General features: G+C 31.5%; 1 protein-coding gene and 1 long non-coding RNA gene across 2 annotated transcripts in view; both read right to left on the reverse strand.

Moving 5' to 3' along the window:
- The window catches only part of LOC113365958 (kinesin-like protein Klp10A), a 70,597-nt gene that overhangs the window by 17,014 nt on the left and 31,009 nt on the right, over positions 1–22,574 (reverse strand). The window contains exon 3 of the mRNA XM_026607502.1: positions 10,344–10,380. Within this exon, the coding sequence (XP_026463287.1) occupies positions 10,344–10,380 (37 nt within the window). The remainder of the gene's footprint in view (positions 1–10,343; positions 10,381–22,574) is intronic.
- LOC113365959 lies at positions 168–570 on the reverse strand. The gene is made up of 3 exons (XR_003366246.1): positions 561–570; positions 390–489; positions 168–309 (listed from the first exon to the last, which is right to left on the reverse strand). It is a non-coding gene; the product is annotated as an uncharacterized LOC113365959 (long non-coding RNA).

Consider the following 22,574-nt stretch of genomic DNA (forward strand, 5'->3'; position numbering starts at 1 on the left):
ATTTATATACGAAAATTCCGGGTACTTTTTGAACAGACCACGTATATCGCTAAGACAACATCGACGTTTCAACTGAATTTATTATACAGATTGTTTTTATCTATTATACTAATGTTTTTAAAGTCACTTACCATCTTGGTCGTAGTCCACGTCCCTGTTGGCAACAGCATACAGATCAGCACTGAGTGCATGGAACTCGAGCAGACGTTCATTCAGAGCACGATGGTCATCGAGCAACTCCTCTTCGGCTCTCTGCACTCCAGCAACTGCTTCATGGAATGAAAGCATATCGGCTGACATATCACCTTCCTGGTAAATAATTTATGATACTTCAATATATATGCACCAAATAAATAATATGGATCATATATTTGGTTAAACCAACTCACATTTAATGAACGCAATTGAGCCAATCGCTTGATCCACCTTGATTCATCATCAACGCATAGTCTTCATCTCGAAGCTGGTCGTCCTCCATAGCATCATTACCTGCACAATAAAAAATAAATCAAATACTGAAAATATGCATTTATAATTTAGCATTAATTATAAGTTCTTACCTTCATCGCCATTAGCTCTTCATCTTCACCATCAATTGCCATGCGTGATCCTTTACCTAAAAACAGACAATTTTTCAATTCAAAATTCTCGCAACACAACAACACATTTAGTGCAGTAAACGGTTTGTTTTGGATCTGAATTTTTTTACTGTGCTCCGAATTACATGAATTTTGGAATTAGGTTCATGTTACCCTCAAGTAAAAACAATTCGGGTTTCGCCATCACCCCCGAGGATTTACATTTTATGCGTTTCGGTGAAATTGTGTTTTATAGTTCTCAACATAAGCTTTAAAATGAGTGCTGTTACAAGTTTTTTGCGTGTAAAATGAGTGAGCTATAATTCAAATAAGAAGCATATACGATATTTTTTTCTTTTAAATCATATGGTTTAATGAGCGACATTTCCACCAGAATTAAAGTAATTCCATTCCATCTGTAATTCACTTTATTATAAACATCTTGATGGATTCTAGCAGATTCACTACTTTAGTAGAAACTTTTCAGAAAACTCACGATTTTATAAAACCTTTTTTTTCCGATTTTTAAAAAATCGAACTTATTTTCAATATATCTCAAAAAGAATAAAAGATACGTATAAAAGCATATAGATAAAATCAAAGGGATCTTTCTGGCTTATTATTGTTTTTTATTATTTTTCTTTCACATAAAAATTGATAGAGTTATGATTGTTTAAAGGTGCGCGGCTGCGCAATCAGAGTCTCTCTCGAGCCCTTTAACCGTTCGCTGTTTCAACATTAGAGGAGTTACGAAAAAAAAATTATGATGAAACAAGTTGTAGCCCTTTTATTAACCTTTCCAATTGTATATTACAAATTGTGATGGAGTCGAAATTAAAGGAGTTATGACCTGAAAACTAATCGCATTTGGTCGAATTGTGTCCATATTTCGAGCAATGTGTCAGTAAGCAGTATTTGGTGCCCAAAACTATTGACTTATATTATACAGTAGAACCTCGATTATATACGTACATGCATAAGGAAGTATTAATTTCTTAATAAACATTGATTGTCGTTGATATCTATGTATGTAATTGTTATTTTTAATGAATACACAACATTATTCTTCATACATTCGATTATCCGAATGCCCATCGATAACAATTAGTCCGGTTAATCGAGGCTCTACTGTATATATCTATATATATATATATATATATATATATATATATATACGTGTATATATATATATATATATATATATATATTTATATATAATTATATATATATATATAATTAATCTATATTGTTGTTTTATATTAGTTAATAAAATTTTCAATATTGTAGTTGCTGAATGATGACACGCATCTTGTGTCGAAACGTATAAATAAAAGTTTTTATACTTTATACCTTTTTTATTTCGACGAATGGCTGCTAGTTACTCTGAAATATATATATATATATATATATATATATATATATCTTATGTGTATTTATAATAAAACGTAAATTTAGAGTAGTTTTAAGAGTGGATATGGTAATTATTTTTGAAAAATTTGAATACCATTCATATCATTTTGAATTTCTTAATTATCTTTCAATTTCAAAATAATTTTTCGAACAATTTTTCATCAAGAGTTGTTTTCAAGGTCTAAAAAGGTTAAACATTTGATAATCAGGATAGAAAACATAAAATATTATTTACTTGATATGTAATTCTTATTATATCATACCGAAATTTAATTTTAAGTGTTTTTTTTTTTTAATTTAGAGGTTGTTTGAAGAGTTTTAGGGTTTTCACGGGGTTGAAAATGATTTTATTGCAAGGTAAATGTATTAAACATATTTTTTAATTATATCCTATAATAATAAAAACGTTTACTAGCGATAAAACGGCTCAATGTCCATTTATTTATTAAGGGTCGCAAGGTCTCAAGGGGGTGGTGGCGGAACCCCGAATTGTTTTCACTTTTGAACTTGAGGTGAAGATGAACCTAATTCCAAAATTTCATGCAATTCAGAGCACAGTAAAAAAAATTCAGAGTTTATAACCTTTTTTCCTCCCCGTTTACTGCACTAATTGTTACCGTAGATAATTCATCTTATTACCTTTTTATTATTAGTGGGTGAGTTTCTAGACATGCCAGTTGGATCCGAGGCAGCAAGTTCCTTCACTCGATCAGCATACCTCAAAGTATTCAGTGAGTGCTCGCAGGAACTCATTCCCGGAGAGATCATAGCAATCATGCAAGTCCTTGATTTGTCTCCGATGAAGGAGTCTCTCAGCACTTGTGTGAGCTTACTCGCCCGGAAAGGCAGATGGGCCCCCCGTTTGCCCAAGGCTCTGAATGGACAATAGCATCATCAATTAGATAATAAATGGATAATATTGTTTTAATTCCACTTTTTATTTATTAATTTTATTTTTATTATTATTAACTTCCCGTAGGGTAGTAATAGTAATGGGCTAAAAATCGAATATGAAAATTTTTGCATTTCTCGGCATCTTGAAGGTTTCTGAACATTTTACTGGCATACCTCAGAAAAAAATGATGTGTGTGTGTGTGTGTTTTGTATGTCAGCATTTTTTGGTCCACGTTTTCGGTGGGCAAAAAATGTGAAAATGCCGCCAAGCCAAGCACAGTATAAGTGAAAATGTCGCACAGAATTATTTGCAAATGCGTTTAGACTGTGACTATTGGTAACTACTTTTTTTTTGAAATTGAATTCGAAATGAAATGACGATTGTTAATGCTCTGGAGATAATTTGATTCATTAAATGATTTACATTTGATTTGCTCAGATATAACAAGATAGCAAAAAAAATAATGAAAGTTACGGTATTTGTAATAATATATTTGAAAACGTTTAAAATTTCTCGAATATTTCATTACGGTACGGGAAGTTCCAGCAATTTGCCTTATGGCACGATGTCATACACCACTAGGTTGCTTTTATTTTATATCAAATCATCATACTACGAATATCATTTTAATGTAAATTCTATCCTTTGTACTCTTATTTATTTAAATTTATGTTTTTTATTGTTTATTATTATTACTAGATGTTAAATTATTTAACAGTTGTAATAAATATTGTAATTAAAAAAAAAACTAGTGGGGCGCATGGCATCGTGCCTTAAGGCAAATTGCTGGAACTTCCCGTACCAAAAATGATTTTTTTTTAAAGATTAACATTTTGAAAAAAATTTACTCTGAAAAAATTAGATTTTTGAGAAACTATAAATTTTTGACAAAAACTTACTTTTTTTTTTGAAAAAAAAGACTTTTTCAAGAAAAATTTATTTTGAAATGTTTTGGAAATTCTGAACTTTTGTCGCCGTCTAACGGATAAACATTGGTACGATTTTTTTACCACCAAATGGGTTTTTTTTTACTTTTTTTTACTGGATCTCCAAAACCGCTAGACCTGCCTTCATAAAAATTTGACCAGTTCTTCATCTTGTTAATACAAGTAAAATGTTTTTCGAATTATTCAAATAGGACGCTCCGTTCTCTTAAAAACTGAGTTACCGTTTTTGGCACTTTTTGCCCCATATCTTCGGAACGGCTAGACCTGCCTTCGCCAAAAACTAATCAGCACGTCTCCTTATCAATACGAATCTAATGTTTTTTGAATTATTCAAATCGCTTCATCCATGTTCCCGAAATCGTCGACGAAAATTTGTATCCGCACACACACACATACACGCACACACAAACACATACGTTTTTATAAGTTATGCCAAAATATTCAGAAACCTTTGAAACGTCGAGAAATGCAAAAATTTTCATTTTCCATTTTTTTGCGATTACTATAACTTGCCCTACGGGAAGTTAAAAAATAAATAGGAACAATAGGTTATCTATAATTTTACTCACCGGATGCACTCTTTGAGTGCCAACAAAGACTTGTTAATCTCTGCACCTTCCATTCTAGTTTGTCGGTTTGCAGAAGAAGTGTCAGCACCTCGTTCGTTACCAGCCAAATCAATCAATGAAAATTTGCCGTGGATTCGATTCAAACCAGGCGACCTCACAATGATCTGGAATACTGCATGCGACCTGGATGAGTTTGTGTTTGCTGAGGTCTGTCCTGATGTCCTGGCATTGTTTCCCGTGCTGAATCAACTTCAATACTTCATCGCAATCTTCAACAATCTTTTCGGTCAAACCAACAATTTGAACCTAGATAAAAAAACATGAGTTTGATTGTAGCAACAACCATTTATCAGTGAGTCTATTACTATTACCTGTTGTTTTCCATCTTCCAGCACTCGTAACTTTGCCTTGTCGTTGAGCAAATCAAAAACTTTACCACTGTATATCTCAAAGAACGAGGCACTGACAATTAAACCAAGGGGTCTATATTTGGGCGATCTGAGAGTCTTAAAGACATCCTTAGCTGCCATCGCATAGATACCTTTTTTGCAGTCCTGGGTACGACCATTGAAATCACCACCCATCGTGTGAGTCTTTCCTGTAATAGAAAGAATAAAAAATTATTTTACTTAGAATTTGTGATAAATGTTATTTTACAACATTTACCTGATCCGGTTTGTCCTAAGCAAACAGTGGCCATACCACCACCATTCTTCGAATATTGTTTTAACTAAAGGCTTTGCGGTGTATCTACAAAATAATATTTTGTTTATTATTGATATCGTTAGATTTTGAATATCAATTTCTTTCTTACTTGTATACAATTTCATTGCTGCAAGACTCGTCGAATGCATAATCGAATCGAAAGTGTTGATTTTCAAGAAATTTCGTCAAGTCGACTTTGCTTTTGGGTTTCATGCACAATCATCTGATCTTTACTAGGCACACTAAATAAAAAAACATTGTTATTCCATTGACAATATATCAAAAGTATTAATTTCAATCACCTTATCACATCTATTTCCTTCTTATTCGTCTCCTTTCTATTGAGGGGCCTCTTTCGAACACAAACTGTGATCTGGTGGTCTTCGACTGGATCAGAGTCCCTCAAGGGCCTGAATGCTATCGTGTTTTGGTAATGTCTAAAGAGAAAAATAAATAATAATATTGATTAATCGAGTATGATATATATTTGCTTACTTTATCATCGCACTGAATTCCCAGTTGGGATTTCCTGGATCCATGTTCATAAGCGCCTCCTTTTCTTCTTTAAGTTCGGCTTGCCTTTGGCGCCTCTTTTCACGGTTTTCCTTCAACTTTTCTACTTCTTTTACCACATTTGATCTTCTTGAGGCATTACTAGATCCTGGGGGAAAAAGTATATGACATATTTAAAAATAATGAAAATTTAAGATGAAAATCCGACGAACGTTGCCAAAACGGTTACTCGCAGATACAAGGGTCTTTAGGTCGAATCCTGGTCAAAAATAAATTGATATAGATTTGAAAAATGGCGCTTAAATCATGAGAAAAAAAGAAATTGAAAAGACATTGTTATTTGCCACGTAATGCCAAATGTAATAATATGAAAAGGCAATGATAATGTTTTATTACTTTTTTTACTAAATAAAAATCTTGCATAAAAACAGTAACACCCCGTCAAGACGACATAAAATGGTGTAATATGCGAGAAAAATGATAGTCGAAACTTCAATATTATAATATAAATATTTATTAAATAGTCAAATAATATTAAATTACCTCCAATGTTGTTGGCGATTTGTTGTGGCACGTTTGAAGAAGTTTGACTTCGAGCAGGCAACTGAAAATAAAATTTATTTAATCAGTTTTGGTTATTTTTGTATTGAATTAAATAAAATACTGAATTTACAGCATAAGGAGTTTGCAATAATAATGAACTACAATTTATATTGGAATAAAGTTTAAACCAATGCCATATTTAAATAAAAATTAGCAAATTGTAAGGGTCAACTATTTAGAGAAAAATATGTATGAGAAAATTATATGAGAATGTGTGAAATTACTAAATAAACTAAATTAATGTAGTACAGTTGATTGCACTTTTAAAATTCTATGTAATTGAACATATTAAATAAAATATAAAATTAAAAAAAAAACAATATGATTAAAAATATTATTTTACCAAGTCGATTATCAAATTTAATAAATACTAAATTTACAGCGTAAGTTTGCAATAATAATGAGCTACCATTAATATTAAAATTTAGTTTATGCCATATTTAAAAAAAAGCAAATTGTAATGGTAAACTTTAGATAAATATTTAGAGAAAAATATGTATGAAAAAATTATATATTATAAATATAAAAATAATATAAATATAATTATAAATATATATGAGAATATGTAAAATTACACAAAAAATTGCAAAGCTCAAATTAATGAAGTACAGTTGATTGCACTTTTAAAAGTGTATATAATTGAACATATTAAATGAAACACAAAATTAAAAAAACAATATAATTAAAAGCATTATTTTACCAAGTCGATTATCAAAAACTCAAATCATTAAAATTAAAAAATTATATACAGTGCCAACCAGGCTCAGAGGAGCGACTCGTTGCTTCGTCATACGAGCAAAATTCGAGATACGAGCTTTAGGCGAGTAAAAGTTTCCTAGAAAAATGTTAATGCCAAAGTGACGATATAAAAAATTTTGTCATTTGTAGCAGTGATTTTTCTACCGTAGAAATATTTTTGTGATAGTTAATTATTTTAGAGTTTGTCATTTTAATTATTAATTATATATTAATATTAATTGATTTATCCACGTGAATATATTGAGGTATATTTTAACAAGTTAATAAAGGATATGGCTCCTTAAAGGGCCTTGTAATAATTATTTTATAAGCAGATTTCTGAATCTAACTCATTTCCATATTATCAATTAATTATGTATAGTGAATTTATATTTAATATTCAATAAACTTAACGAAAACACCACACTGCATGTACGAATTAATGGCATTTCTATGCATTTACATAAGAAAATGCTTCGAGATACGAGCAAGTCAATATAAAAGCGTTACTCCTATGTAGAGATACCACTGTAAGGTGAAACAAAATATCAGTATCTATTAATTTCGATCATCACCTGTCTATTATGATGAGGAGGCGGCATGTTCTCGCTGAGCTGCTCCAGCTCGGCCTGCTTCGAGTTCTGCACGTTGTTCGCATGGTGGTTGTTGTGCGAAAGGGGGCCACCGCCTGCGCCTCCTGCTCCAGTCTTGCTGCCCGCCCCCAAGCCGTTGCTCGAGGGCGGCGGCATAATGTTCGTCGGCCGAGCCCGGTGGGTCTCGCGCTTTATAGCATTACCTGAAAAAGATAATCGAAATATAAATAATTATTAAAATATAAATTTAATTATATTTATTTTATTTTTTTTATTTCAGTCGAGGTACCTATAAATACACATGTCACAGATCTAAATTTTATTTCTATTTTATAAATTACCTAATTATATTTTTTATTTATTTAATTATAAATAACTTCCAGAAAAAAATTAAGACGTGACTAGTAAAATGATCCAAATATATTACATTGACATTACTCCTTAATTGTTTTCGTCAACATTTGTAGTCATAACCAAGTCCAGAAAAATATGACATTTTTTTATATTAATAAATAATTAAGTAAATTTTTAATTCTAGACTTCATAATATATTAATAAATTCACAAATTAATTTGTGATAAATATTAAAATAACAATTGTTAATATAATTATAACCGTTATCTAAGGTGAAGACAGGAGTTGCAGGAACATCCAATATTTTGTTCTGTTTTTGGAAAAGTGCATATCGAAGACAACAGCACACATGTACACAGCACATTTTGTTAACAGACTTTTATTAAAATACATGAATTTTGTAATTTAAAAATTTTTTTTTGTTATCTGATACATCAGACGTCCACTTTTTATTATAAATAGTTCCTGAATCTATTTCAAATCCGATGTTAGTCATTTGGGGCGCAAAAGGTGACTAAAAGTAACGACCACACATTGTACGTATGAAGAAGTCAATACCCATGTGCATCGAACGGGGATGTAATCAAGAAATAAATGATTTTTGGGAAAAAAGTTACATAATAAAGTAATTTTAGCCTTTTTCTTTGCTATATAATCCTTTTTTAAATATTTGAAACGATCGAGCGGTTTTAAATATGGCAAAACGACTGGTAAATTTTGTGAATTAAGCAGTAGTGAAGATGAGTTTCAAATATACATTCATACAGACAAATTTTACGAAATTACTATTTGCACCGAAGATAGTGATGAATGTGATGATGATATTATCCAACCAACAAAAAGAAGTAGAAGTTTGACAAATTAAATGAAGAGTTGAAAGACATTAGTTTGACATACATCAACAAACACCCCGACTACAAATACCAAGCAACATAAGATATCCAATAGATTATTTTACTTTATATTTTACAAATGAATTATTAGACAATATAATAGAAAAGACAAACCATTATGGCAGCAAAAAAATAACCAAATATACTGACTAATCAGTGGCAAATTCTGAATTCTTCAAAAGAAAAAGGGATTGTATTGTCTGTTCTGACAGAAAAGCACTAGGACGAAGGCGGCGAACAACATTTTATTGTAAAACATGTCAAAATCAACCAGCGATGCATTTTGGAAATGGAATGGATTTTGGAAACGTCACCATCTTTTATAAAATGATCAAAAATAAATTAATATTATAAATGTATGTCCTTCAATAACCACAAATTTTTATCAAACAAATTGCATAACATACACAATGAAATCAAATTTACAGCCGGTACAGTAGATTGTTTTGAAATCGGTGCCGTCCCTACAGTGTTAATTTTATATTAAAGTTGATTTTTGTTTTACTGTGAAAAATCTACAGTATATTTAGTACTGCAAAATATAATGAATCTGTATTAACTAAAATATGTGATAAATTCTTTAGTATAAACATTTTGCTGAATCATAATGCTCCATTTCATAATAAATTTGTTGATCATTTTATAAAATTTTAATATTTAGTATAATAAAGTGATTAATAGTCATTAATTAATGGCAATAAAACACTAATAGGAATAATAAACAAGGAGAAAAAAAATTGATTGATTTTGTGGTGCTCTCCTACCATGGACATGCCTTCGGGCAGGCTACTATTTTTTATTATTATTACTTAGTATAATGATTCCTGTTATTTTTTATATAATTGACTAGTGGAGTCAAATTGGGGCTCCAAACATATAAAAGTCTACTATTTTTTTCTCCAATTCCGCCCTGTTCATCCCTTATTACACCTGAAAGTGCGAGGGCAGGCAAAGGCACAAAATAAACCATTAATCGGTTATCGACAGCCAAAGTCGAAACAATTCCAGGAACTTATTTCAACATGTACATTACGTTTTCGATATTAGATTAGACCGACAAAAAATGTGTAATCGAAAAATAAACTTGTAGGTAAATTATACGTGTTGCGTCGAAGGTGGAAAGGGAATTTCCCTCCTGGACAAAGTTGACAAAAAGGTCGTTGACTTTGGGGTAATTAACAAAATATGGGACAATAAAGTTAAATATTGATATACATATATATAAGGGTGGTCCTTAATATGGATGTTTCCGAATTTATTTGCTCCCAGGGCCTCAAATGCTTCCAAATTGATAAAATAAAAACCTCTGAAAGTTTAGCTCTTAATATTAACTTTAAGATAGTCCGCACTCAACTAAAGTTTCTTGGTTCTTATTCGTAAGTAAATACTTATTTTATCATTTTTTTTAGTATTTTTTTATTTATGATCAAAATATTTCATCGATTAAATTTGTGCCCCTAGGAGCAAGGAAATTCGAAAACATCCATATTAAGGACCAGCCTAATATACATATATAAATTTGTGTAAATAAAATATAAATCTTACCTTTATTAGGAACTGGTATGCTCTGTCGTGTAGGATTCTGCAAAACAATTTGAAAAAAATATTATTTTCAATCCAAAATTCAATATTTTGAAAAATAATTTCACATATATACATGTATCTAATGACACCTATAAGACACTTATAATTTTTACAAACTACCCTGTATAAATAATAATCCAAAGACAAAACACCAATTAAATAAAATTAAAAGAAACATCAAATTGTGCAAATTTTTGGATATAAATTTTCTAAGCTGAAAAAGCAAAATTGAAGTCAAAATTTAATTTAAAAAGCCAAAATAGCAGTGCATCCTCACACACAAGCACACTAAAAGGAAAGGTGCTAAAAAAATTTAAAAAAAAAACAAATTATGATATGCTGAAATCAAATTAAAAATGTGCTGAAAAAAATTTGAAAAATAAAATTTGATACAACAGTGCTAGAAAATAAATAGAAATAAAATGTATGTACAGTAAATAGAATAGAAATAAAATGCATGTACGTTCTGGAGTAAATGAGACTTCAGCAAAAAATTGTCAAAAATATTAAACACTTTTTTTAGTAAAGTAAAACTACTTTTATAATGAATAATAAACTAAATAACAGTCATTTTAAAATATATTACCTTAGTCTCTGTTTACCACAAAACGCACAGTGTACTTTTTAATAGGAATTTGGTGAAATAATTTCAGGACAATAAGGATTCAGGATCAACTATTTCTATATGTACAATGATTAAACCTAATTTTCACAATAGTTTAGACTTAAAATCATTCGATTATTATTACCAAATGATTTTTTAAGAATTAAAATTCTGTTTCTGTACAATAATATTTTACACAACACATCAAGTTCATGTTCCGAGAAGCTTTGACATCGCACATGAGTAAAATCGACCAATTTATGTACTTTCTTATGTATATGTTGAAATCAATAAAGTATGCATAATTAAATAATGCATGCAGAAAATGTAAAAATGTAGATAAAAGACTTATGATGAAATTTTGGGGAATAAAGTAACTGAAAAACTATTTACAAACAAAGCCATGTGCAAGGTGTAGAAAGTTTTTGAAAAGTGCAAAATTTCTTTTCACATTTTTTGTACAATTTTTTTTGTAGACACAGTAAAAATTAGTTCCCGAATTAAGTACAAAATATTTCAGAAAATTGGAAACATTATGAAAAAATGCAATATTATCTGTAATTTATAAAGAATAAATAATACAATACTGCATTTTAGATTTCACAAAATGTACTTTATGAACTATTTCACATAATAATTATAAACGTCTGATAATAAGATAATAATAAAAATGAATAAATAAATGGTCAAAAATTAAATTTAAAATTAAAATTGACTAACAAGGAGTATTTTCTAACAAAAAAGTATTTTATTATATTTGTTGTGGGTTTGAAAACAAATCAGGATGTAAAAAAATTGTAACAAACTACATATATGAAATTTATAAAAAAAAATTACAGTTTTAACAGTCTTCTACAAGTTTTAAAAACAATATTAAAAAAATGATGTAAAAGGCCTGATAAAAAAAATATATTAAGAAGAAAAAATATTATTCTCTCATGTACGATGTCAATATAGCAAAAGCATTATATGTATTTATTTTACAAACAAATATATCCTCTTTTTGTGATCCAAAGATAAACTACAAATATGTTTATTATTAAATTCAATATTTATTTCCAAGAATGTTTTTTAAGAAAATTGCTAAATGCAAAGGTTGTGCCTTAAAAAAATTGACATGAATTTAACTAATTTAACGCACAAATTTATTATTTAAGAGAAAGTCTGAGATATTTGCAAAAAATTGCTAATGATTGTTTATCTTTGGTGTTTAAATATAGATAAATATATATGTTGTGTTGAGCTTTGAAAAAAATCCAAAATAGTAAAAAAAACATTATTAATTTTGATTGATACTAAGTTATCGACGAAGTTTTATTTAAAAACATTGTTTGAAAAAAACCTTTTTTTCTAAAAAAAAAGACCCTATGAATGAAATATCTTAACTTTCTTATTGTCAAAAAACTTTTGTTTCTATTTTGATATCGGTATATATATTTAAATCCAGTCATTTATAATTTTTATAATATTAGTTCTGTTTTCATATCTTCTCATCAAGATTTTTTGTATTTTTTTGTAATATTTTGGACTCTTTGTTCCTTAACACAACACAAACATATCCAAGGCTCATCTATCAGACTGATGGGTCCTTATATATATACAGGGTGTCCCAGAACTCAACGGCAAGCCTAAACGGGATGATAAACTTATAAATCTTACAAACTGCTTATTAACAGATCTTTAGAAGATAGAAAATAATTTAAACTTTTATTGTAATAAAAATAGTATTTTTCTAGCAGACTTTGATTTTAATAATCCAAAACTAAACTAGGTAAAGATGGTAAACAATTTCAAGATTTATTATAATAAAAAATAGTATTTTTCTATGAGACTTTGAATTTATAATCCAAAACTAAACCAAATCAAGATGAATCATTATTTCATTTTACTTATGTTTGATGACTTTAGTAAAAGAAGTATCAGAATATGCTTCCACTATAACTATCCATCTCTCATAATTTACAGAAAAAAAGCTCTACGTTATACTTAAAAGCTCATAAATTCCAAACCACGTGAGAAATTTTTTCCTAATTTTTTTAGGGCAGTTATGGACAATGCTATCACCCCGTTTTGGCTTGACGTTAAGTTCTGGGATACTCTGTATACTCTGAATAACAAGTAATTTTGAGATTATGTTTTCTGAAGAAAAAATTATTTAAATTATGTATTCCGATTTTGATAAATCTAACAATTTTTGTGTAAGTACTCGGAAGTTTTTCTTCAAACAGAAAACATAACCAAATTATATATAAATATTAGGGTGGTCCTTATTGTGGACATTTTTGATTTTTCTTGCTCCCAAGGGCTCAAATGGTTCTAAATTGATAAAAAACAATAATTAGAAAGTTTTAGCTCTTAATATTGTTTTTTAGATAGAGTGCAATTCAATTAAAGATATGGAAATAGCATGGAAAAATTTTCAAAAATTTTGCAGAGCGTCGAATTTTCAATTAAAAATGACAAAAATTTTCACTTTTAATTAATTTGTCGCTAAGTTATACCTAAAAAATTGTTTTTTTTAATTTTTAAGAATTTTTCCATGATATTTCCATACAAAGTTTGATTGAATTGCCCTCTAAGAGCTAAGAACTTCAGAGGATTGTTTTCAATCAATGCCAAAGTTCCAAATCAATCTGGAACCATTTGAGCCCTTGGGAGCAAGGAAATTCAAATATGTCCATATTAAGGACCACCCTAATATATATAAATATATATTAGGGTGGTCCTTAATATGGAAATTTAAAAATGTCCATATTAAGGACCACCCTAATATATATAAATATATATTAGGGTGGTCCTTAATATGGAAATTTAAAAATGTCCATATTAAGGACCACCCTAAATATATAATATATATCAGGTGGTCCTTAATATGGATATTTTCGAATTTGTTTTTGCTCCCGAGGGAATCAAATGCATTTTTTTTATTTTCAACATTTTTAATTCCTTTAACACAGCATTCAACCTGGGGATTTTCTTTGATTTTATTAACTTTTTCTCATTTCATCATATTGTGAAGATTTAGCTATTAGTAAGTCTTACAAAAAAGTTGTCATATTTATTAGAGCATTTTGTTCTAACAGTCTTACAGTAGGCATATTATTTTTCATTTTACTAATGTCACATTTATACATTTGAGCCCTGGGAGCAAGAAAATTCGAGAACATCCATATTAAGGACCACCCTAATAAAAATATATATATATTATATATACATATATATATATACTATCACACACAACATAACTAATATACAACATCTATTATCATTCCCACCGCAGTGGGGATAGCGTTGCTCCGTCCAGCTCCACCAAGCCCTGATGGTGGTGCCCACCAGCGGCAGCTCCCGCCTGCAACTCGTCCTCATCCGCTTCCTCCAAATCCTCATCATCGAGCCCATCATCATCCCCTTCATCAGGCCCTGCGTCGTCGCCATCATCGAAATCGTCGTCATCCTCCTCGCCGCCTTCGACGTCCTCCAAGTCCGACGCCTTCGTCGTAGTGACATTGCAGCAGTCGCCTGCATAGAGGCGCATGTAGTTGGAGGAGGAGGAGCCGTTGTTTCCTCCGCTCATTCGCTGGGTGGCCGCCGCCGCTGATGGATGTCGGCGCGGGCAGGCGGCTGCTGCGGAGATGGTGCTGCGGCGGCGACTGCTGCTGCCGGTTCGCGTCCTCGGTGGAGGATCCGCTCGAGTCCTTGGTAAGAGGAGATGGTCGAGGGGCGCAAAGAAACAGACACACATACGTAAACGACAAACATTCAGGCGCAGAATTAGGAAAAGACTAGTTTGTTTAGTTTAATTAGGCAAAAAGCATTGGAAGTTTCTAGTAATTAATATTGACCAAGGTGAAAGATGGTCCGGGAGCTATTGATGGATGTTAATGGTAAAGATTTTGTTTTTAGAGACGCAGTAGTTGGCCCGTATATTTCGATATCAAATTCGACACCGATTGGAGAATTCTTAGCACTCCTACAGCCATAGGGGGGTGAAATTAAAACAAATTTTGCCCTTTTTGATGTTTTTAGTGTTTAAGGGGCGTCTATTAATCACGTGGGGAGGGAAGAGTCCAGAAGATTAAGATGTAACGTGTATTTATTTTTAACTTCCCATAGGGTTTAATTATAGTAATGGGCAAAAATCAAAAGTGAAAATTTTTGCATTCTCGACGTTTTGAAGGTTTCTGAATTTCTTACTGCAACCTCAGAAAAAATGGATGTGTGTGTGTTGTAGTGTGTTTGTAAGTCCGCCCATTTTTCGTCCACGTTTTCGGGCGCACGAGTCAACCGATTTGATGTTAAAAAAACATTCGATTCCTATTGATAGTGAATTGTGCTGATTAGTTTTGGCAAAGGCAGGTCTAGCAGTTACGGAAATACGGAGCAAATAATGCAGAAGAAGAAAAATGGACAAATAGCAGACGAAACCGAGTTTGAGAAGGAGTATCGGATTTGAATGATCTAAAAACATTCAATTGGTTATGATTGGGAGAAGAGGTGATTAGTTTTTGGCAAAGACAGATCCCGTCATTCAAAGATATAGAGCTAAATGTGCAAAAAATGGCAGTTTTTGAGTGAACTAAGTAACGATTGTTAATGTTCTGGAGATAAATTAATTGATTTATGATTTACATTTGATTTTGATTGCTCAGATTGCTCAAGATAGCAAAAATTATAAAACAATTACAGTATTTGTAATAATATATATGAAAGCGTTTAAAATTTCTCGAATATTTCATTACGGTACGGGAAGTTCTAGCAATTTGCCTTAAGGCACGATGCTATACACCAATAGTTTACCTAAATTTTCAAAAAAAAAATCAAACGTTTTACGATTTTTTCGTAAATTCGAAAAATTTGTTCCGTAACCGAAAATACACGTGATGTTTGATGGAAGAAGGGGAGGGGGGCTAATTTTAAATATCACGAAGTATCACCAAAGGGGAGCCCTCTTAGATGCCTCCTTAGAAAATATTGGCGCTTAACTTTTTTAAAGCTGATTATATTATCAGATTAAATGTAGTTAAGAAATCCGATTAAATTTAATCCAACATTCATTCTAAACTAAATCTGGAATTAAACTAATAATTTTGTTGACAGTTTAGTTGGCCCAATCAATTTGATTAACCTTTTACATATGTATATACAGGAGGAAAGATACCAGCTTGCCCCCAGAAAATCAAAATATCATTCATTTCTCGTATCAACGTTCACTAAAACTCATTTTTTTAAAAGAGCTTGGAAAAATTCGTCTCCTTTTCTGGAACTCTAAAGGCCTTCCCAGTTCCAAAATTTCAGAATGTGGAAAACTATCAAATTATCAAATCTAAAAAAACATCAAATCCTAATATTTCTACTCACTGCAAATTCCTCCAAAGGACAAAAATATTTGTCCACAATCGCCGTCATGTTCGACACAAACTGCAGAACCATTTCAAGCAGCAAGCTTCCGTTCACAAACCGACAGAATTTTCAAAAAATATTCAAAATTTAAAATTACCACTTTGTGCTACTTCTACAAAACAAGCACAAACATTATCAACGATTAAATTTAAATAAAATTCCTTTCGAAAATCAATTCGGAAAAAAGTATTTTGCAAACCGATTCTAAAATTATTATTTAATGGTTGTAAAATATGACATATTTATGATCGAACAAAAAACATTTTTGGAAACAAAAGGGGCTGGATTTCAAGGCACTTTGATGGATAAATGGGACTGGTGACAGTCAATTGTCAAAGGAGCATTTGTAAAAACAAATATGTAAACTTGACCCACACTAGAGAAATACTTAGATCGGGTCCTGGTCGAGTAATAATAAATAATAATGGGTAATTCTGTCCTAGGGTAGGTCTGTGAGCTGAGTTAAACATCATTTCGATTCAGGAAAGAATAGGGTAAGAGATGTACTATTCCCATTGCCATTTTATACCGCAGTGCCTCAAATGGGCTATTTTTGATTGAAAACATATTTTTGATCTAAAATGGGAATTGCTACTGCACAAAAGTCTACCACCAAAGTTAGAAACTTTTTAACAATAATATTTGAAAGTAGAGGGCAAAAGATTATAACCAGTCATCATCTCAAATCAAGCAACGTTGCTATCAGGAGATAAAGGGCCATGTGTAAATAATATAAATAATACATTGAGTCTGTTTCACTGGCCGTCTTAGTTTACACCGCCTATGGGGTAAAAGGACCATGTGACAAATTTGTGAAAAATAGCAAAAAACAGTTCTACAATGATTAATTAGCCGCAAATTTTACTGTGCACAGTCAGATATTGTTTGGTATGTATTTATTTTTGTAAGGTTAGCTAGTGAAATGGTTTTAAGCCAATAGGACCTTAGTGCCTCGCCCTAACCTATTACTACTAAAAAATTGGTATGCTTGAATTTTCTAATTTTGCACACTCATTAAGCTTCAATATATTTGAGCAAAAATGTATGATAAAATGATTAATGTGGCTATGAATTGCCTATTTTTATACAAAAAATACAGAATCTTTTGTGCCCATAATTACTTTTGCGCCTTACTTTCCATCATCGGCGTTGCGGTCGCGCGTTTAAATAATTATTTCGATTGATCGATATCGAAAATATTCCCTAGCAACCGATTTTGTACATGTTCAATGCACTAGAGAGGTGCAATGAACTCGAAAAGAACAAGAACATTGGATAGAACTTCCTAGAGAGAACGAGTTATTGAAACCACAAAAGAACCGAAAACCATTTCAACACCTGGACGAGCAGCATTCGATTTTGTATTGGCAATGCGTAGAATACCAACTCTCGGATAAAATAGAAATGTTGTGGTATGTTATGTTATGGGTGTATCTTCGTATGAGTGGTAATAAAAAACTGTCAAAAAGCTATGTATTTGACTAACCTACAAAATGTACAAAAACGTCATATAACAATATATCATAAGGCAGCTTTCTGTATCTCTTTGATAACACATACGTGAAGTTAGGTTTTAGCAAAATTAGCAAAAATAACAGCTTTTGATAATTCGGGTACTAAACAAACTCATGCGAATAAAGACCCGTAACATAATATTTCTTGTTTTATCGAAAATTAGTCCTTAAGTTATTGAAACCATAAAAAAATCGAAATCATTGAACACCATTGAGAAATAGTATGCATGTAAAGATAGACCGACAATTATTCATAAAAAAGTGTGATACCTATTAAATAGCTGATAAACATTCGATTCGTATTGAAATCCCGTGGAATCTAATTAGGATAAATATTCACACCACATTTCAATGATTTTTGAGGCTATAAGAAAATATTTAAGTAGTCATAAGAAATTTACTGTGTTAATACTGTAAATTATATACCATTCAATTTAAATAATAACATGAATTTTGTCATATGCAAGAAGATTAACATTTAAATTGGAGAAGAAGTATTGGAAAGGAATGAAATAATGTTTTAAATACATGCGCAAATAAAAATATACTGATAGAAGCATTTTTTCGTAAAAATTATACAAATTGTATTGTATTCTTCAGTCAATACTTCTGTCAACCCAAAGAAGTGGTAAAGTAAATTTCCGGCAGAAATGTTTTCAAGTGAAATTGCATTTAAGGGGTACAACTAGTGTGAAATTTTCAAAAAATCGATTTCAATAAAACTAAACATTCCAAAATTTTAATCGACATCTTAAATAGTTTTTGAGTCACAGCCATTTAAAGAGTATATATGTAGTATATAGTATAACGATCATTTTATCTTTAAACGCGTTTTTATCGAAACAGCATTTTCCGAATTTGTTGCAGCGATTACTCAAAACAAATGATCTGATCACTATCAAAATTTTTTTACATGTTCTATATATAATTCTCCGTAAAATGATCTATCGATTTTTGATGGATCAAAAATCGAATTTTGGCAGCCCAAAACGACCAAAAATTTGAGTAGTAAAATTCAACTTTTTTTTAAAACGCCGCCATTTTGTCAATTTTTGATTTTTTTTCTTTATCGTAGGTCATTTTACAGACAATATTTCTAGTTTAACGAGAATTTTGTTTTTTTAAATTTCATCCACGTAGAAGGCCGCAATCGCTACAGCAGTGAAGGGCCTTGGAGATCGAGCGATAACTAAAAAATATTTAATTTTTTTCTTCAAAAATTTTACTATATATTCTTAAAACACGTGTAAATATATTCTTAAAATTTTGAAATGATTGATGAAGTATTTTCTTTTAATATAAATTTCCAAAAATCACTTTTTTTTTGGGCGGTTACACTAGTTGCGCCCCTTAAAAATCATCAGTGAAAATAAAAATTAATTATTCAATTTAAATATTAATTAAATTGAAATGCCCATACACGTGTAATCAAAGTTGGAAACCAAACATTGTAAATTTAACCACTTATTCACTGGGACGACAGAATTATGATTGATTTGTAATTAATGCGGCGGCAATTTAAACCGTTATAGATATTTCTATTATCTACCTTGAAATTGAAGATGATCGGAAACATGACGCTCGGTCTCTGAGGCACGATCTTCGAAGCTATTGATGCTCCTGTTCAATTGCTGCTCCGAACAGCTCCGCTTCCGTTTGCCGCTTAAATCTCTCTTATTATTATTGCTGCTGATGCTGATATTGTTGCGGCTAACGAGGCGTTTTCTGCACGCACGCCCGCTGCATTCTGCGCAGTTGAGCACCAGCGCCTGGACATGGTCCTTTCTTGACCTCATTATAGTCCTTTTCGTGGACTGCTGGAAAGGCTTTGGTTTTTCACCAACCGCTGAGCCCGGGAGAGCGGTTTTTCTGGCACGCTTATCGGTCAAGTTTGCAGAGCAAATTTTGCGCTCTTTGCCGCATAGCGACGACGGCGGTAAGTATTTTTCACAGGTTTGTCTGCGACTTTACTGTTACTGTTGAAGATTTTGCTGTTGACGAACTGGCGCAGACAAGGCCGGGCTCCGGCAGCGGCCTCTGCTGGTGTTGGAGGGCGTCGTCGGTTGCGTCGACAAGACGCAAGACAAATGATCTGGAGGAGGTTAGCTGCTCGTTGACGAAACTGAGGACGCCGGGGGCGCGTAAGGAAGCGCTTTTAGTCCGAGTCAAGGTTATTTTGCCGTCTTTTTTTATTAACGCAGCAGCTTTAGCTGACCAACAGCCCGCCAGACGGCGACGAGCGATAGTTTCGAGCAGGCTTTGTTTTGCAACTGAATTGTTTGCCGCCGGTGCTTTCGGCGCATCTTTGACGCAGCGCTCGTCGACGCGGCGTTATCTTTGTTGCCGTTGGCAACCGCCGGCGTTGTTTATTCGCGTTGTTATAGAGCCAGGCCTGCTTCTGCCGATACAGGGGCACGACTGACGACGTCTCGCATCTGGCAATAGAATTGTTCCTCGGTTTGGCCTTTAGCGCCTCGACACCACTATTCGGCAAAGGTTTCTTCAACAATTATTGTTATTATTATTATTATTCGCGCTGCTGATTTTGACCAAGTGTTCTTATTTTCCGGCGGCAGATTTCTCTCTGGTGGTTTTTTGCAAGAGCTGCATCTGTTTCTGGCGACTGCAGATTTATTACCATTGTCATTATTGATGATATTCCTCGGGCTTTGGGTTAAGAACGGTCTTGACCGCCGTTGTGGCCTGGGTCACTGGCGGCAACCGTTTAACATTTTTCTTGCTCTCGTCGTCATTTTTACTTTTCATTTTAAAACAATTCCCCAGGTTAAAGTTTATGAGACAGTTCGTCGTAAATTCGCATTCGGGTTGTGTATACAGCATCAAAAAAATGTTTGACTAATTGTTGTACGAATTAATTTTTGATCTGCGTTATGATTTTAGTTGAAGATTTTTTTTATTATTTTTAAGATAAATCAATTTGTTGAAGTCATTCCGTATTACTGAAAAGATACACGCGATTGACTTCAATTAGCAATTAAAACATTAGGTGCACCCTAAAATAAACGAGATTTGAGACGTGAGCAACGAGGACATTGGCTAAATTTATTAAGGGGTATTCTAGTGTAAAGCGATGAATTTTAGGTCTTTAGGTTTTTTAAAGTGTCGTAAAAGAAAGCAATAAATGTTTTTACTTAATTAATATTATTAAAATACAAAATAAAAATAAAAAAATAAAAAAATGAAAAATTGTAAAAACTGGCAGCTGATAAAGTGTGTGATCTCAAAAAATTGGCACCTCAGTCTTGACATGATTTCAGCCCTCCTAGCCATCGGAAATGTAAAAAATGAAAAGATTATTAATCTACAATGATGTCGTAATCGCCTGAACTAGCGATGAGTAAAACGATTTTTTTATAAATTGGCGACTGCTTTGAAAAAAAGTGTGTTTTTTACTGTTTTTTGAGTTTCTCGAATTTTTTTAAAAATAGTAAAAATAGGAATTTCGGGATAATTCTAGTTCAGACTATAGACAGGTCTATAAACAAGACTCTCTGAACATTCAAGTGAATCGGTCGATTAAAACTCGAGAAATCGTGTCAACAGTACTGAAAAAGTCTGTTCTGAGAAAAACGCATTTAAATTTTTGCGTGAAGCCCAAACCAGTATGAAGACCGACTCAGTAAAATGCCTATATCTCCGAAAAGAATTCAAATTTTCAAAAACCTTCTCGTACCCATATTTTTAGATAGTGAAACTTTGAAAACATAAAATAAAAAAAATCGTTTTTTTTTTTTTTAATTTCTACACTAGAATACCCCCTTAACACGTTAATCGCCACGATAATATCAAGAAATATTTCACACGAGCCATAGTAACTTCATTGAACAACTTAGAAAAAAATACACTTTGAAAATTCGTTTATAATTTCAGAATTTTTCTTAAAAATCCATCCAAACTCTTTCCTACTCGGTCTCGTTTATTACAAAATGCACCACATATATATTAACTGAATATTAAGCCATCAAAAAAAGAAAATACTGAATTTTCATTATACTTTCAAAATGAATAGAGATTTTTCTCGATATTTGTATCGAGAAGAATAATTAAAAGCTCTAACCTGTTACTCGGAAGATCCACTGATACGATTAATTTTGAAATTGCAACGGCACTTTTTATTTTGAATCATTTTGTCGAAAAATAAATAGGTATGACAGCGGTTACATTGTCAGTAAAACAAAAGTTAGATAAATATAATTTGATCTCAAAAAAAAAATTATAAATGGCCTTACTAAATAAAACAGAGGCATCTTTATTAGACATAATTTTCTTTTGGGATGGGGATCGTATTTTAGTAAAATTAAAATTATTTCTTCAAGCATTATATGAATGTCTCATTTATCTTATTATTATTTTTTATAAAAATTGCTACTGAATCGTAGGCAACAAAATAAACACAGCAACTACTAATTTGCATTCAGAGTGAATAAAAAATTATTCATGAGTCATTTATACTCATTATTCAAAAGACATAATAATGACTAAATGATTACATATTTTAAAACCACATCTCGTGATATCACTAATTTATGGTTGTAACATTTAAAAAAAGAATTAACATAAATAGGTAGTAAAAAAAATTAATAAGTGACAAAAATTAATGTCTGGATCAATTTTTTTGACATTAGAAAAATAATGATTAGAAATAATCGAGTA

Source organism: Ctenocephalides felis, unplaced genomic scaffold (genome assembly GCF_003426905.1).
Source record: "Ctenocephalides felis isolate EL2017-DRISC unplaced genomic scaffold, ASM342690v1 CF-g0.4_SCAFFOLD_01170, whole genome shotgun sequence".
Lineage (NCBI taxonomy): Eukaryota > Metazoa > Arthropoda > Insecta > Siphonaptera > Pulicidae > Ctenocephalides > Ctenocephalides felis.